The sequence below is a fragment of the Gnatocerus cornutus genome, chromosome 2, assembly GCF_029298725.1.
Source record: "Gnatocerus cornutus isolate USDA-ARS CGAHR chromosome 2, icGnaCorn1.1, whole genome shotgun sequence".
In the NCBI taxonomy this organism is placed as follows: Eukaryota; Metazoa; Arthropoda; class Insecta; order Coleoptera; family Tenebrionidae; genus Gnatocerus; species Gnatocerus cornutus.
In genome coordinates, this window is record NC_142234.1 from 5,318,774 (window position 1) to 5,335,510 (window position 16,737).

General features: G+C 33.9%; 2 protein-coding genes across 7 annotated transcripts in view; one reads left to right on the forward strand and one right to left on the reverse strand.

Annotated features, from left to right (window-relative positions):
• sv (paired box protein shaven) overlaps positions 1-8,474 on the forward strand; it is a 95,060-nt gene extending 86,586 nt beyond the window's left edge. For 2 of the 5 annotated variants that reach the window (XM_088029850.1, XM_088029851.1), the window contains 6 exons: positions 567-652; positions 3,262-3,481; positions 3,570-3,668; positions 4,420-4,635; positions 4,776-4,883; positions 7,322-8,474. In XM_088029850.1, the coding sequence (XP_087885976.1) occupies positions 567-652; positions 3,262-3,481; positions 3,570-3,668; positions 4,420-4,635; positions 4,776-4,883; positions 7,322-7,530 (938 nt within the window). In that variant the 3' untranslated portion in view covers positions 7,531-8,474. Of the gene's footprint in view, positions 1-566; positions 653-3,261; positions 3,482-3,569; positions 3,669-4,419; positions 4,636-4,775; positions 4,895-7,321 lie in introns of all 5 variants that reach the window. The other 3 variants (XM_088029853.1, XM_088029852.1, XM_088029854.1) reach the window with 3 other exon arrangements.
• Positions 8,475-11,690: 3,216 nt separating this feature from the next.
• Positions 11,691-15,430, reverse strand: LOC148178255 (uncharacterized). 2 transcript variants are annotated; one of them, XM_088030916.1, is made up of 3 exons: positions 14,615-15,430; positions 14,423-14,564; positions 11,691-14,305 (listed from the first exon to the last, which is right to left on the reverse strand). In XM_088030916.1, the coding sequence occupies exons 1-3, from the start codon at positions 14,642-14,644 to the stop codon at positions 11,901-11,903; spliced, it is 2,577 nt and encodes an 858-aa protein (XP_087887042.1). In that variant the 5' UTR covers positions 14,645-15,430; the 3' UTR covers positions 11,691-11,900. The 2 variants fall into 2 exon arrangements, with proteins under 2 accessions (XP_087887042.1, XP_087887041.1); XM_088030915.1 differs by having other exon boundaries at positions 14,357-14,564.
• Positions 15,431-16,737: the final 1,307 nt, after the last annotated feature.

Consider the following 16,737-nt stretch of genomic DNA (forward strand, 5'->3'; position numbering starts at 1 on the left):
TGAGTTTCGATCTTGTAAACGTACCATCTCGAATCGATTTTTAAAAAAATTTCAAATGCCAATCCGACGGCGATTTCGTGCTGGAAATCTGGCATTCCGAGGGGAGAATCGTGCTCGCTTTGTCTGGTCCACTGTTCGACAGGACGATGTTATTGCGATTATATTGACTGGTCCATGGGGAACTCGAAGGGTACATTTGAAATAAATCGACTAGTGTTGTTGTATAGTGAAGTCAAGCATTGTTATGCTAGTGATGACCATTTCTGGTCCCTTCAAAGCGAATTCAATTTCGTTTAACAAATGAAACAGTTAGAATAAATGTCGTGTGCAGTATGTGCAACAACGAGATTATGCTAAATGTTAATTTAAAATCCCCGAAAACGACTCCCATTTCGAATTGAAAATTAGCGACTATTTGCCTCTTTCTTCGCGTATCGACATTTCCCATTATCCCACAAGACAATTACTCGCACTTACTTTATTACAACATTGCGACAAGTACTTCCACACATAAATAAAATTGTTTTCGTTTTACGTCGTATACATTTTCTATTTTGTTGTTGCAGATGAAAATAGAGATATAAACGGACATCCGGAGGATGACCTGAAAAGACAGCGATCGCAGTATAATGGAGACCAGCTTTATTCAAATGTAAGTAAATTGCTCTCATTAAAACGAAATTAACTCGGAATTATACCGTTTTAACCTAACTAGGCGATACCACAAAAAAACGCAGTAAATATGCATTCTGGGCGCAAATATGAATTATTGAACGGTGTTCAAACTGCAGGGTTTTGGACAAAATGTAAATTTGTCTCGATAATTATGCGGCGATCTGGGAGGTAATAAATATAATGAACTTTTTCTAAATTAGCATCACTTTTATAAATTAAACATAATAAGTAAGATGCAGATTTGGTGGTTGTTTTCGTTAAATTTTACCTGAAAAAAGACAGAATTACCACTCAGAATCAGCAACTGCACTTCAGGATTCTAAAAACAATCGTTAAAATGCAGTTGTAATTCTGATCGCAATTCAATGCTTTTATTTTTATGAATTAGAATTTTTTGTAGATGCTCAAAGATCGTCGATGGTGTGGTTATTTTAAACACTTGTCTGAATTACAAATTACTAATTTCAATTTAGTATCACTGCTCGCGGTGATCTACATAACTAATTTCATTTGCATCTGTTTGCACAGTTTTGAAAGACTTTTTAACAATCTTCTAGTTATCCAAATTTAAGGATCTAAATTCCAATTTAGAAAGACGATTCAGATCTTTGTTGAATTGGTGTTTTTTTTAATTTAACGTTTAATCTATCTTAAATTGAGGAGTTATTTTTCAAAACTCAATAAATCCAATTTTGGCTGACATTGGGTTTAATGTGAAATTAGGATTATTTTGGGTAAATTTAACAATGTGTATTTTTTTATTTAGTAAACTTCTTAGTAAAACATTGTGTTACTCTTTTATGCCAAAATAGTTCAAGTAAATTTGAAGAAAATTGAACAAATTATCGATTTTTCTAATCCCTTGTCAAAATTTATGAAATGGATTTAAGAAATAACTCCTCAATTCTTCAATAAATTTCTATTTAAATGTCTAAAACTTTTCAGTTCATATACATAGATCTCCCAGATTTTTCTAAATTCTGCTATTGCTCTGTAATTATTTATAATTTTTTGATTTGTGAAATTACATTCTGAAGAGTTTTAAATTCTTGATTTTTTTTTCGTACTTTTTGACCCCTGAAATCTTATTTTATATTTTCTTTTTAGATATTCCACCTTTGTTTTTACACTTTATTACTTGGGTCTCATTAATTTCAACAATTTGAATTTAAAAAAGTTCTTTTACATGAACCTAAGCTTAGTTTCTACGATTTTGAATTTAAAATAAGTTTTTAGCATTTTGTAGAATTTTCTTAGATTTGTTTAAAATTCTGTGGCATTCATTTTATGGAATTTCAAAAAGTCCTTTAGGATATTTAACGAATTTCCTAGATTTCCTAGAACTTTGCAGAATTCTTTAATTTTTTTTCGTTTTTTTAGATCCAGTACGTTCTCTAATGTTATTTTATTAGAATATTCTGGATTAAAAAATCTGAAGAAATTGTCTGTATTTTTAATTCTTTGAAAATTTGTGAAAATAGTTTAATCATCGCTCTGGTGATGGTAGCATTGCTATCGAAACGCACGTCAGCATTTTTGACGAAATTTGGTGTTTGGGAATAAATTGTATTTTTGTCAACACCAAGATTTGATTCAATAAATTTCATTAAAGAGTTTTTGAAGACTAATGATTTTCTTTTTGTATTCAATTGAATTTTTTTGGACTCTTTTAAGTAAATTCTATAAAATAACAACTTAGGGGTCGATTTCAAGTGTGACTTGCGTTACTGCAAATCCCATTTGCAACATAGGCAACGCCAATCACATTGCTCATACCTTGGCAATGGTTGCAAATTTGCGTCAAGGCAGTGACTTGAAATCGACCCGTTAATCTGTTATTAAATTTTCTTTCTTGATTCTTGGAGTCTAGAAATTTAGAATTTTTGTATTTGAAATTTCTTTAAAATTTTTAAAATTATAATTTTTTTAAAGATTTTCTGAAACTTTCTACTATTTGCTAATTCTCTAATTCTCTTCTAATTTTATTTTAGGATGCCTACCTTTGATTTTTCCTTTATCTTGATTTTGAATTATTTATTATTATTAAGGATTGATAGAAATTACTTCGAATTTTTTTAATTTCTTACAATTCTTAGATACTTTTTAAATTTTTGAAACGTTTTCTATTTTTTGGATTCCATTTATTCTTCAGGCTTACCAAATTTATAAGATTTCCTTAAAGTTTTGAAATTCTACAAAATCCTTTTTCTTTTGAATTACCTACCTAGTGAATTAGAAATCTGGAATCACTAAAATTAAAAAATTGCTGAGTATTGCAAACCTAAGAAGACTAGAACTAAAAACTGAAAATTTTTGGAATTGAATATGTGAGAAAACGTCAATCTAAAAATTAAAAATCTCAGAATTTGAGTATGGTAAATATGAAAAATAAAATTAATTACAAACTAATAAGAAAAGCCAAGAAGTTCTTCATATTTATGTTTATGTTCATATTATTTTTAAGCAGAATATGCAGAAAATTTATAAAATCTGGTGTTCGCTTGCTTAAAGCCCTCCCGCGTGCCCCCTTTAAAAAAATGTGTCCCTTCTATTTTCCCATATATTCTAACCGAAGTCGTATTTTAGCTGTGGTCGAGTAAATGGAGCATCAAAGACGAACACAAGCTCCTTTCGGAGCTGGGAGGAGCAGGAACAACGACAGGACAAACAGGATACTACGACACTCACGCAGGATTTCCCAGTGTCGGCGCGGCAAGTTCGGCAGCCGACATTTACGATACCATCAATACCATGAGTCAAGCGACGTCCCAAAATTTATACACTCCGCCCCTGGCAGGAACGTTAGGTAAGCAGATTTTCCTCATATTTTCAATCATTTTGGTGGTGGTTTCCTCGAAGCATCCGACGAAATTAAAAATTAATGTTGAATTTAGGGACCAGTTCATTAACTCCATTAGCACCTATCACTATGCATGAGATGAAACTAGAATCCACTAGGATAATGGACCCTGCAATGTCCCCTTACCATTCAGGTGAGATCGAAAATTCGATTAATTGGTGGAGAGGTGTCGGTTCGGCTCTTTCAAGTCTTGCTAAATCGCATTCTGATGACACGCCACTGTACTCCCGTAGTTGCATGGCTTTACACTTAAATTCGCATGTTTTTTATGTTCTATTGTGTGCGTTTCATTGCATCATTTGGCATTGAATCCTCTAATTAAACCGTCTCATTAAATATCTACAATCTGCCCTTCCTTTGTTCCCATACTTATTAGGTTTTTTTGTATTATTTGCTGACATGTTTTGAGTGCGAGTTTCCACAGTCATGACCTTCCCTCTATTTGTTTATTACTCGACTCGGGTAGATAAATATCTATTACACTCGGCATTTAATAATAATCTCTTGTTTAGAGCTGTTTGTCACCTGTGTTGGATTTAAAAAGGTCATTAACTTTGCCCACCTAGCATGACTTCATTAGCTTGCCAGATTTTTCGAAAGATACAAACATTATTCCAACAACTTTATTTTAGAAAATGCAAAATTGAACCAGCAAATTCCACATAATCTAGTTCAAAAAACCCAACAAAATGCTTTTACTGAACCACTCTAAAAAAGCGCACTTTCTCCACGCATGTCGCTGCTCCATTCTCGTCTTCCGCCTGCTACTTAACTCTTACTAAACATTTCTTTCAGTTCTTCAGCATGTTGCACTGGGGCCGATTTTTCATTAATTATATTTTTGATGTTTTTTTGTGTGCTAATTTTTTGTTATTGCATGGTAGCCGAGACTAGCTCACCATACAGTGGCGTGGTCGGTCTAGGGGCGGTGGTAGACGGGGCTTCCCCCGGTTTACCACTCGCCTTACCCTCCGAACCTGGAAGTCAACCCACGTCGCATACTGGGTCTCCGGATCCCGCCGCACTGACAGTACTCCAGCCATCTAATGGCTCCAATCAACACTACTCTACCATGTTGCCTAGCTTTGGCTACTCCACAGGTACTGATTAAAGCATGTTTCGCTGTAAAACCACTACCATGATGACCTGCTGTGGTAAAAACTAAAAAAACTTTAAAAATAAAATTCATCCTTAGTACCCGGAAATGGTTGGTAAGACATGCTAAATTCTTCTTTTTCAGGTACGACTGTGGTACCAGGAACTGATTACGCGTATAGTACAGCCTACAGTCAATATGGTACTGCTTACGGAACCTACGGCTACGGCAGCGCTTCTAGCGGGTTACTCAGTAAGTAAACAGTGAGTATTGTGACAAGAAATATTGTACTTCTAGAACCTAAAAGCAATTTTTTCAAAAGAGTAAAATTGGTAACATTGTTAAACAAAAAGCTTTCTTTTTAACTTCACCCATTAAATTTTATAGTAAGACTAAATTTCTGATTTTTTTTGAGTTAAAAATCGTCGATTGTTTTGCATCTGATCGATGTGAAATTTCATAGATTTTAAACCGCTCTTTCAATTGATACCGGATCTCAGCAGATTCAATCACGGTTTCATGGAAAAAAATAGAACTACTTGACTGTAACAAATTGCGCCCCCTAAAGTTCACAATTCTAACGTTTTCGGTGCCGTTTTACAGAGAATTTGGTGACAAATTCAGATCTGTTCTCAAAACTGCGACATTGTCAATTATAGAATTAGACGAAAATTTGTTTTTGGATAATTTGAATTCTAGAAATTGGATGTCTACGACGTTTTTTTCATATTTTAAGTTTCAATTTCTAATTCTCTAGCATTCTTTAAAATGTTATGAGATTTTAAAAAGTTCTATAGGTGAGGTCAAGTCATGTTCCTAAATTCTATAATGAATTTCTCAATTTTTAAGGGCTTCCAATTTTTAGGATTCTCGAGAATTTTCTAAGATTTTATAAGCCAAAAATCTAATGTGATCTAATCTCTAATTTGGGATTCAAAAGTTGTAATAATTTTCAGTTTTTTTTTTACTTTGCTGTGATTTTTTACGCTCTTTGACTTTCTAAGTTTTGGTGAATTTTCTAAGACTGTATAAGGGCGGAATTTTAACAGAATCTGCAACTTCATCGCTTATACGTTATACGTTAAAAGTTTTGAATTCTACGTAAAAGTTTGCCTAAAAAGAGCTCCAATAATTTAAGTTTGCTCCACAAATAAGCAAGTTATCGGCCGAATTAAATTTTGAAACAAATTAAAAAAAAAATGAAACTTGAAATTTTCGTAGTTCCGGATATACCTACAGTTTTATACATTTCATGACTAGAGGTAAATCTTTTAACATACGTTGTATATTTCGAAATTCACTATGCGAAACTTTAATTGCTTTTAATTTCTTTATTTGTCAACGTAGGTTAAAAGTTTTGGAATTTGCGTGAAATTCTGCGTAAAATGAGTACCAATAATCAAAATTTGCTCGGCAAATAAGCAAGATTTTGACTGAATTAGAATTAGAAACATAATTTAAATTTAAAATTAATTTAAAGACTCTGACATCCCCGTGTTTTTTGGAAATTGTAAAATTTCGATGTCTTAAAATCTACATTTAGAGATTCATAGACAGTCTGATCGGCATGAAATTTCGCAAATTTATAAATTGTTGGTAAGTAAATAGTAAGAGTAATAGTAACAATAATAAACCCGCCAAAATTAAAAGACTATAAGAACACTAATCAGAATTAATTTAGGAATTTCATGTTGACTTGTGGCATTGCAAATCAAAGTTGCGTCTTAGCAACACCAATCAAACTGATGCTACTTTAGCAACTGCGTCAACGCAATTTTGCGCCACTGACTTGAAATCGGGCCTTTATGTAGATATCTATAATTTTTAAACACATTTTAGTTTTTTTTTTATTTTATTAGTTTACCTCAAATACGTGCTAGTTTTTCGTTTGTTGAAAAACTTACATATCCTTTAATTTTACAAAATTTAATGATTTTGTATGTCGATAGATAAACCTGTCCTCATTAAAAATCTTTTTTTAAAATATCTCGAGTCCTGACCTGATGGAGCAAAACAGGCTGCGAATTCAGAAACAGGAGGACGTTCTACTTTGAAAATGACTTTTCACTTTTCCAGTACAAATTATTTACAAATTAATTTGGAACATCGTTGTCTCCATCTTTTTCTTCTTTTTCTGATTCTTCGCCGTCACATTTTATATATTGTCGTCTTATCTTGTTTTTTGTGGCCCTGACTTCATCCATTCCACTTTTGTGATCATTGTGCTGCACTTTTCGTTTTTTTGACTTCTAATTTTGAGAAATTGGTTTCTTTATTTATTTTTGTTGATCTACCGGAAGCAAAAATAGTTATTTGCATTTTGTGCATATTGCAGCGTCAAGACTTGATTGATATACCATTGTTATCCTTCCATTCTTCATTGTTTTTCGATAAAATCGTAGTAGTGCGGTTATCGCGTGTCTTTAATTTTTACCACTTCCAACCCAATAATGACAAGTTAATTTCCTATCGCTTTCCACACAGGTGTTAATTGAGCTAGCTGTCAGTAGTTTGTTCTTTTGTGGGTTAAAACGTAAATTACACGACAGAATGGCTATTAACTCGATATTTCTAGACCACTTTAGAGATAATAAAATTGAAAGCTTCCTTGAAGTAAAGAGTACTGTTACAATCGCATTTAAGTGGTACTAATGAGCATCAAAGTGTTTCATGCAATGATTTATTTCCAGATTCACCGTACTACTACTCAAACAACGACGCCCTCGTGAACAACCACTTGACTTGCACCAGTTCGACTGAAAATACCGAACAGAATAGCCGCTCTCCTCTGGCGGCGACAAGAGCAAACTCTCTGGCTTCAGCCAATTCGCCAACCGAAAGTGGTAGTGCGTGTTTGAAAGCAGAAGGCATCTACACGCACGATTTGAATCTCGGATAAAAGATACAGTCTGCGCGAAAACTGTCTAACCCAGTGTGAATGATCGAAGTGTATAAGTGTGTAGATATTTTAGTTTAAACTAGTTAGGAAAGACGACAAGTTTGTTTTGTTTAGAGGAAAACACTGCAAATTACTATCGTAATGTACATTGGTCTCAGAATACTACGAAGAATGTTATTATTTATTGCATAATCTTTTCACAAATGTTTTTTATTATGATTATTATTTCTACAATATAATATATTTTATATATTTAGTGAGTAAGATACACCAAAGAGATGTTTTAAGGATTATGTTAATGTCTGTGCACTTTATCATATCATGACGTAACGCGCGAAGGATCGCCGAAGAATTGTTGAGAGGATTCTTCGCGCGTTACCACATTACGTGTATAGTTTATTTTTTATTAGATACCTACATGAATTATTTTGCACTACCGTCGATTACCTGGCAGAATAACAAATCCCGATCAAAGTTAAATAGTAAGAAATTACCAGTATCTGTCAACTAGTCAGAGAAAGAACGTACTTACTCAGAAATTATTTGTGTTCTCTGCAGTTCTAAATCAGTCGGCTTTCACGCACATTTTCACGTTCCAAAAAATTCCAGTGCATTGACACCAATTATGTAAAAATGACGTTGAATTATGCGTGAAATTCGACTTGATGCACTTGATTAGCCACAAAGTGATTAGTCAAGGGACAATTACGTAAAAGTATTATTTTAAAAAAATGAAGTAATTTATTATATTTTGTAAAATGTGTAATAATATACCAAAGAGGCAGCACACTTATCAACGCTGTTAAGGTATTGTTAAGTATTGTATTGTAAAATGTGATAGGCCCACATATTTCAGGCCCCGTCTTGCCCTTAAACCAACCCTGTCACATTCACTCATAGTTGTAGGCAGTTTATATTTAGAAAAATAAATGAGATTATGAATTTAGAGATCTTTTAGTCACCCGACGTAATATTTTTACACCCAGTCAAAAAATTTGCTACAATATAATTTTAATTAATAATTTAAGTAGCTTTTAGAACAAAATTGCTGAATTACACAGGTGATTAATGTTGAATTTTAGATATAATAACTAAAACTAAAACTAAAACCAGATTTTATTTAATATTTTATGATATTTTGTATGTTTTTTTGAGTTCATTCAATGATATTTTGTATGTTTTTTTGAGTTCATTCAATGCTTTACATATTAGTAGGTATTCTCTAGGACTCTCCAAAAATTTGCAAAATTCTAAAAATTTCCTAAGGGCTTTCTAGGACTAATCCTAGTAGATATGTATTCTTCCTGATCCACCAATCCTAGTGCAAACGCTGTTAATTATGAAGCAATAAATAGATACGAGTAAAATTTTGTACAAGCAGAGGAAACGTAATGCTTCAAAATCACCTGATTAGTTTTCCTTTGGTGTTAATTATATGTGATAGGTATACACCTGTTCCAGAATGCTAATACTTCCTATTAATGACAAATTTTCTACTAAAATCTGAGATGATTTTTGTATCGCACAATAATCAATATTTTTTCAAGTTCGTAAAAGTAATTCAGTCTAAAACCCGAAAAATAAGAAAACTACATTTTTATTAATGTAATTTTTTAACGGGTTATTGGTGTATAATTCATGATACTTTATGTCCAATTTTATCTACAAAATTATAAGATATTTCAACTACAAGCAGTGCTGTAACTATTTAACGAAGACAAAAGTAAAAAAGTGTGGAAATTTTTGTTTATAGAGGCCTGTTCACGTAAGATGACGAGCCTGACGAGACCGGAATACAACCCAAAAATCTTTTTAAGCAGCTGTCTGGGACCTCATTGTGATATAAGTTAATCATCGATCAAAGTTCTCTAAATTTTTTTTGACAATACATATGCTGACAGTGTCAATTGAAGGATTTTGGTATGCGTTTTTTTAAGAGCACCCCACAGAAGTGATCTAATACTCCTCATTTATTTTAAATACCGCATTTGAAGGTCAAAATTTGTGACAGTTGTGGAGCTTTACGACAAATTTAAGAGGATTTATGTATTGAAAACAATCACGAACAGATCTTTGGGTGTTCCAGTACTCGTTTATGTTCAATTCAATGGATAAATCTTCTCAAATTTGCCGTAGAGCTCCAGAATTTTTACAAATTATGACCTTAAAATGCGGTATTCAAACTAAATACCTTTTCCAATGCAGTTATTGTGAAAAAAAGTATCCAAACGTGGTAGTCAAAACTTGACGAATTTATTTTTGACGTTAAACTCCTTTTTATTAGAAACAGAAAATTTTATTATGAAATGTGTATTTTGTGTTGCATTTGATTGTCGTCAGTTTTGTCATTTTATATGCATAATCCTGTATGTAAAGTATACGTATATTAATGGGTTCTATTTCGCAGTATGATTTTTCAGTGACAATTTACAAATTACAAAGTGAATTTATATTAAATCTGAAATGCACATAATAATATGACAATAGTTGATTCCATTGTCTCGAAAACATTAGAGGAAACTGTTCATTTTTACAGATATTTGTGTTATCACATAAAACATAACCGTTCTAATTTTTTTTAATCATGATTTATAATTATTTGCCGAATGCTGAGACCATAGAATATAAAACAATGTCAACCGTCAAAGGTAAAATGGTCTTCGTCAGAAGAAGTCGACTAGTTTTGAAACATCAATCATAATAATAACGTAAAAATCCTGTCCAACATTCTATGATAGAGTATCTATCTTTTTTTTAATTATTATAGAATTTATTAGCTTTATATATTACGTTAATATACAATTCATTTTGTTCATTATATTTTGTCAAAACTTTCCATTTTAAAAGTTTTTTGATTTTTGTTTTTTTTTTAAGGCTTCGATCAGAAGATCCTGAAATTCTGTAAAATCTTCTAGAATCCTTAAGAATTTTCTGATTTACTTTTATTTCTCTGAAACTCTCGAGAATTCTTTAGAATGCTTTAATATTCTTCACAATTCTTTAAAAAAAATTCTAACATCTCTTCAAATCGTTGAAAGCGTTCTTTTCTCTTAGTTTCTTCGTTGAGAAACTTTCTTTGAATTAAATATTCATCATAAATCTACCAAACAAAATTTACCTCATAGTATTTATTTCATTGTCACCTCTCGATTTTGATAAGTCGAAACTAATAAACAATACTACGCTTCCAAAAATAGCTATTTTCCTGACTCGCTTAAGTCCTTAAAATGAGTTCAGTTCCTTAAAAAGAAATCCTTAAATGACTCAATTTTGAACTCAATCCTAAAAAGTTGTCATAACAACTAACAAAGCATAGTGGTTAAAGCAATTAAAGAGTTTTATTTCATATAATAGTTCATAAAAATAAATAAATTATTAGGTTTGTTAGTAAATGAAACACAATTTTCTATTTTATTTGCGTTTATTTTACTGATGGTTACTATGGTGACTTGATAACTAAAATCCGAAGCGCACTATTTTCAAAAAATAATAAATTAATCAATGATTGGTATTCAAAAACAGTTTTGAGTTTAATAAAAAACAAAGGAAACAAATTCAAGCTTATTTTTATAAGATAAGTCACTTCGTTACTATTTTTAAACAATAACGATGAATAATCTAAATGTAACCACACACTTACGTGATTCAATGAGCAATTTGAATTCAAAAGTACTTTTACTGAAAACGTGAAAGTCATTTTTATGCAGAAAAATGTTATAAAAAAGTTAGAATATTTTGTCGAATCGCGTCGAACCACAAAATTTTCTGTGAAATGCCTAAATGACGCACAATAGAAAACATGCTTACTCAAAAAAATGTGAACATAACTAAATAGAAGTATTGATAAATCGTACTAATCTACTGACACACTTATCCTGCGAAATTTTAGAGTGAATTCTGAAAAAAAGTATACAAAAAGTTACAAATTGTCTTTTTATATAATGGAAAAAATCTCAACTTTCTAATCAGTGTGAATAAACTCCCATTTTTAAATTTAGAGCAGAAAGCGTTTCAAAACTATTCTTAATAAATTCAAATTTAATTCATAAAATGAAATATCGTGTTTTTAGATCCTGTCATCAAGCGTAAAGTTGAAAAAACGACAAGGACACTTTTTAGTCTTGGAATATTTCAACTCGGTAAAGAATATCAAAACCAACTTCTGTAACCACAAGTTTATTGCGAAAATGTAAACATGACCGTAAATAATAAAAGGAAATTGCAACAACAATGTAAAAAAATCTTGTATTGTCTTTATTAACATAAAATTTTAACAACATAACAATAACAATTTAATAACATTATATTACAACGGACTTATCTGTACTTAAACTATCACAACGCAAATTTTGTTGCACTTGACTAAAGCTTCAGTGGTGTTCTGCAAACTCATCAAATTCCTTTTCAAACTCGGATTTCTCTATCATATATCTCGGCAATTTCACTCCGAGGGTCTTGCTATAAACTGGTTTGGTTTCGGCACTAAAAGCTCCTTCTTCAGCCCCGACGACAAACTCAGATGGAGTTTCTTTTTTGGGCTCGTCATCAAACGTCTCATCTTTTTCTGGAATGTGGCGAGTCGCGGCACGTTCCTGCTCTCTAACTTTCTTCGCTTTCTTCGAATTCCTCTTAGGATTGTATTTAACTCTGGAAGGATGTTCTTCGGAAGCCGCCGCCTCCAAAACGACCGGAGCTGATGTTACAGCCTGAGCTTCCGTTCCGGCCGAAGTTTGTTCTTTTGCTTCAGGTGATTTCAGCTGTTTGACTTCATGATATGCCACGTGACTGGCTTGGGGTTTTGATTCGGACACGTACATGCATTCTTCGTGTTGGATGCCTTTGGCGTCGACGCACAAGTAACAAGTCATGCCGTTCTTTTGCGCCTTTTTACAAGCCGATCGGTCCTTTTTCGAGAACTCAGCTAAAACCTCTTCGACGTCTTTGCGAGTTGTGTCAGCTGACGGTTTAGTTACGACCTTGGCTTGCTGGGACTCTTCATGAGAGAACTCCGGAAACAACTTGAAGTGGTACTCATCGATGTCTTTGTACGGCAAGTTGGAGGAATCAGCGTCTTCACTTTCTGCAGATTCGGCGCTGCCGTAGTAACTCGGTTCTATTCTTCGCACGGCTTTTTGTTCTTTAATGGTGCTTTCTGCGAAATGCTTGGGAATGTCGTAAGGGTCGTCATTGATGAGTTTCTTGGGGTTGGATTGGGCGCCCTCGAATCCCTCCTCTGGTTTGTAGGGTTCTTTGACGGGGTCTTCAGTAGAGTCAGGGTTGTACTTGTCGGATAATTTAAATTTGTCGTGGCCTTGGTAGTTGGTTTTGTACAACTCTGCCGGTTTGAAGTTCTCGAATTTCTTGTATTGAGCGTCGTCGTTGGTTGAAGTCGGTTTGAAGTCTTTGGAGTCGTCACCGAAGTTTTCTAGCTTCTCATATTTGGAGATGTCGATGCTCGGTAAAGTGGGTTCGTCTAATTTGACTGCGTTCTTTTGGTCGGTGCTTGGCGACGGTTCGTGTTCTTTCTCATGATGGTCGTTTTTGTTGTCAGGGATACTCTTAATGCTGCTTTCAATTTCGGTGGTTTGCACCGCGGGTTTGGTCTCCGAGCCATGTTCAGGCTCATCACTATCGTACTTCTTTTCTGTTACGTAAGCATATTTCTTTTCTTTTGGTTCGGAGGTGTACGAGCACTGCTCGTAATTGCCGCCACTTTTTGGGTCTTTACAGATTGTGCAGGTCATCCCGTTGCTTTCCTCCTTGTGACAGTTTGCTGGGTTCTTAGAAACAGCTTCCGACTGAATTTCTGAGAAGCTCTTATCTAGACCATCATCAGCGGTGTAAAATTCGGGTACTTTATACTCTTCGTACTCCTTTTCGTACTCTTTCTGCGACCTCGCTCTGATGTACTCGTAAGGGTCAACATTGTCATCCCCAGAATACCTCTTGTAACGGAAACCAGTGGGATCTTTCGGGGGGGTGGAGAACCGTTCAGACACCCCACTGTAGTCATTCTGGGGCTCGGGCTCAACAGCGTACGAACACTGGGTGTACTTGGAGCTGCTCTCCGGGTTTTCGCAAACGAAGCAGTTCATTGCTTCTCTTTTCTCGCGTCCGTGTTCTTCAGGAATGTGCTTCCTGACTCTTCTGCAATTTTTGCCCTTCAGATGACTAGGGACGTTTTCGCTAGATTGAGTTTCAAAAGCCGGGGTGGCAGTGCTTGCGACTTTCGTGTACGCAGGGTTGAAAGGAGCAACGGTGCTAATCAAATCGGACAAATACTTAGATTGGCCGCCTTCTTCAACAGGCTGGAAACTGTACTTTTGGTAGGGCGTGGGTGTTGGGGCTTCGTACTGCTGAGAAACAGTGGATCCAGATTTGCCGGTGTTGTAATCCGCGTATTTTCCCGAAGGAGACGACGGTTGGTATTCATATTCCGCTGCAGCTTCTTTTTCCACGTCGTAATGATGGACCTTCTTCTTATTCTTTTTGGGTTTGGGTTGAACTCTCTCAACGCCCGAAGAGTAATCAGCGTCAAGATTTACAGGCAAATTGTGAGAAATATACGTCGGCCCCGACGGCAGGAAGCCATCATCTTCTTGATTTTCCTGTGTTTGAGTCTTCTGCGCCTCTTCGAAGTAATCAATGGGAAAGTGGGCACTCGACGAGAAATCGGGAAATTGCGCTTGACTCGCGATGAAACCCAGACTCTTGGTTTGGGCCGCAAAGGGATTCTTCGGGTGTGCTACTTCTTGTTTGATGGTAGCCCCAAAATCTGTAATTGTTTACAAACCCAATAGTTTATTGGACGAAGTGAGTTATTTACCTATTGAAGGGTCGAAAAATCCGGCATATTCAATAGGACTTGTAAAACCAATTTGGCTTGGATTACCTTGAGCTGAGACTAGCGGGGCCGAAGTGTCGACGGCGTAGTACTTGGAGTAGTCTTCAGGACCGGACTCCTCTGGAGCGTCTTCACTGTCGTAGCTTTCATAGTCTTGACAGTAACAGCGTGTTGTAAGTAACAGACAAACCTACAAAAAAATGTGTTTTATGGAGAGTAATCACACATCACTACACCAACCTGAAGAAAAATGCTTCTACTTAGAAGCATTTTGAACGTCACCGGTAGAATAAAAGTACGAGAAATTGGTACGCTTTTCAGAGTAAGGCATTTATATAGGTTTCCCACCACGATTCAAAACACCGACGTAACATGAAAGCGAATTGTCTCGCTTTAAATATCTGTATTTCTTAAAAACACAAACTAATCAACCGAAAATGATTGTGTGCATTCCGCCAACCATGACAAACTTTTTGTGGTATTTTCATAGCGCGATGTTAGCGAAGAGCGTTTCTAGATTATCGCATAACAAAAATGGAAACACCAAAAAAATATAGGTCAGATTTTAACCGATCATAATTGACATAACAGCAATGATGTAAAACGCACCTGCCACTTGGTCTCAACTGAGTTTATATTTTCAACGGCCTTGCCCCAGGCAATAATTACCAATTTGAGAATCAAACGTGATATAGAGCAAAAAGACGTTCCGCACGACTGAGTACAGGAAACATGTTTCAAGTAAAGATTTGCTCTGCAATTGTGTTATGTTTTTATGGCTACGCTGACATCTGCAGAATTTTATTAGTCTTTACTTTCATTTGGTTTTTAACCGACAATCATTACAATAAGAAAACGTCATTTAAATCATTGTAACATGTAGTTTTTTGGTTTAACAAAAGTTTGAAAATACGGTTTCATTTATTATTTAGAAAACTTCTGTCTGCCGTACCACAAGAATAAAAATGATGATGATGCAAAAATTGTGCTTAGCTTGGCGGTGAAACTGGTTCTAGAGAAGGTTTCTCGAAGTTTTCGTAAAAGTTATTCAATTTTTGGCGCTTTTCGAATTTAATTTTGTCTAAAAAATTCTTCTAATTGTTTTTAGATTTCCGGAATCTTCAGATTTAATTCCGAGCTTGTATATTTTATAGATTTTGACCTCATCTTTCTATCTGATTTTAAGATTTTAGATCAACATAAATTCTTAAGTTACCAGTATCTAGAAATTTTGCTTTCTTGTGAGAATCTAAAAATAATATTATTTAAGAAGAAATTTCCTGAATAATTTGGGTACAATTTGACCACAAACAATCAAAACCAATAGCCTCAATAACATTTCATGTTTGTATTTCAGTTGAAGGTTAAATTATTCGAACGTGGCAGACAAATAAAGGTTTAATGTAGCCGCAATTCAATTAGCAGTTTTGTCTTCTTGTGTAAAATTATGAATAAAACTCTGGTCTATTTTTTATATTTTTTTTACTGATGCTCAATTTCTGCAAAAATGAGTCTCCTGGAAAAAAATGACATGTGTTTAACTTAAATCTTGAAATTTTTGTTGTCTTTTGTAAACTCATAAATCCGCTACAGGAAACAGCACTGAAAAAACTAAAAAAATAAACCCAAAAAAATCAAAATCAAAATTATAGAAAACTTCAAATAAACAAAAAAGCCAGTTTTGACAGCAAGCGATTTCTATGGCCTTAGAACAAAAATCCCTTTCAATTGGTTAAGGTTAAAGGCGTGTAATTCAATTTGATTGCAGTAAGAAGGTGCTAAATGCTTAGTTACACATTCTCGCGCGCTATTTGTATTATGTAAGTTCTGCAGCTTGAAGCCGGAGCCACTCACCAAGAAAAACCGGAAAGTTTCTCGAACACCTCCGTTTTATCACGAACAAGAAGCAGAATATGCAAATTTTAACAATAAAATTTTATCGCCAATTGAAAAAAAATAAAAAAATAAAAAGATAAATCATGATTTTTAAAAGTGTAAAGAAATCCATTTACAAAACATGAAAATAAAGCTATCTTTAATATTTGGTAAAACAAAGTGTACGTACCTACTTGGCGATTTGTATCAATCGACTTTTCTTTGAGTTTTTTATATTCACTTTAGTCTTTTTATACTTTAGTGACTTTATCTTTATTTTATACGCATTCATTCTCTAAGATTCTTTTCTTTAATTTTTAAATTTTATTTATATTCTTTTTGACTTATTAGATTGTTAGAACTTATTCGATTCATAAATTCGTAAAGATTTTAGACTTAATTCTTAATTCATTAACAAAACTTGGGAATGTTATTACCCCTGAGTTGTTTAATAACTGTGCCAAATTATAAAATTTTAGAACAAACAA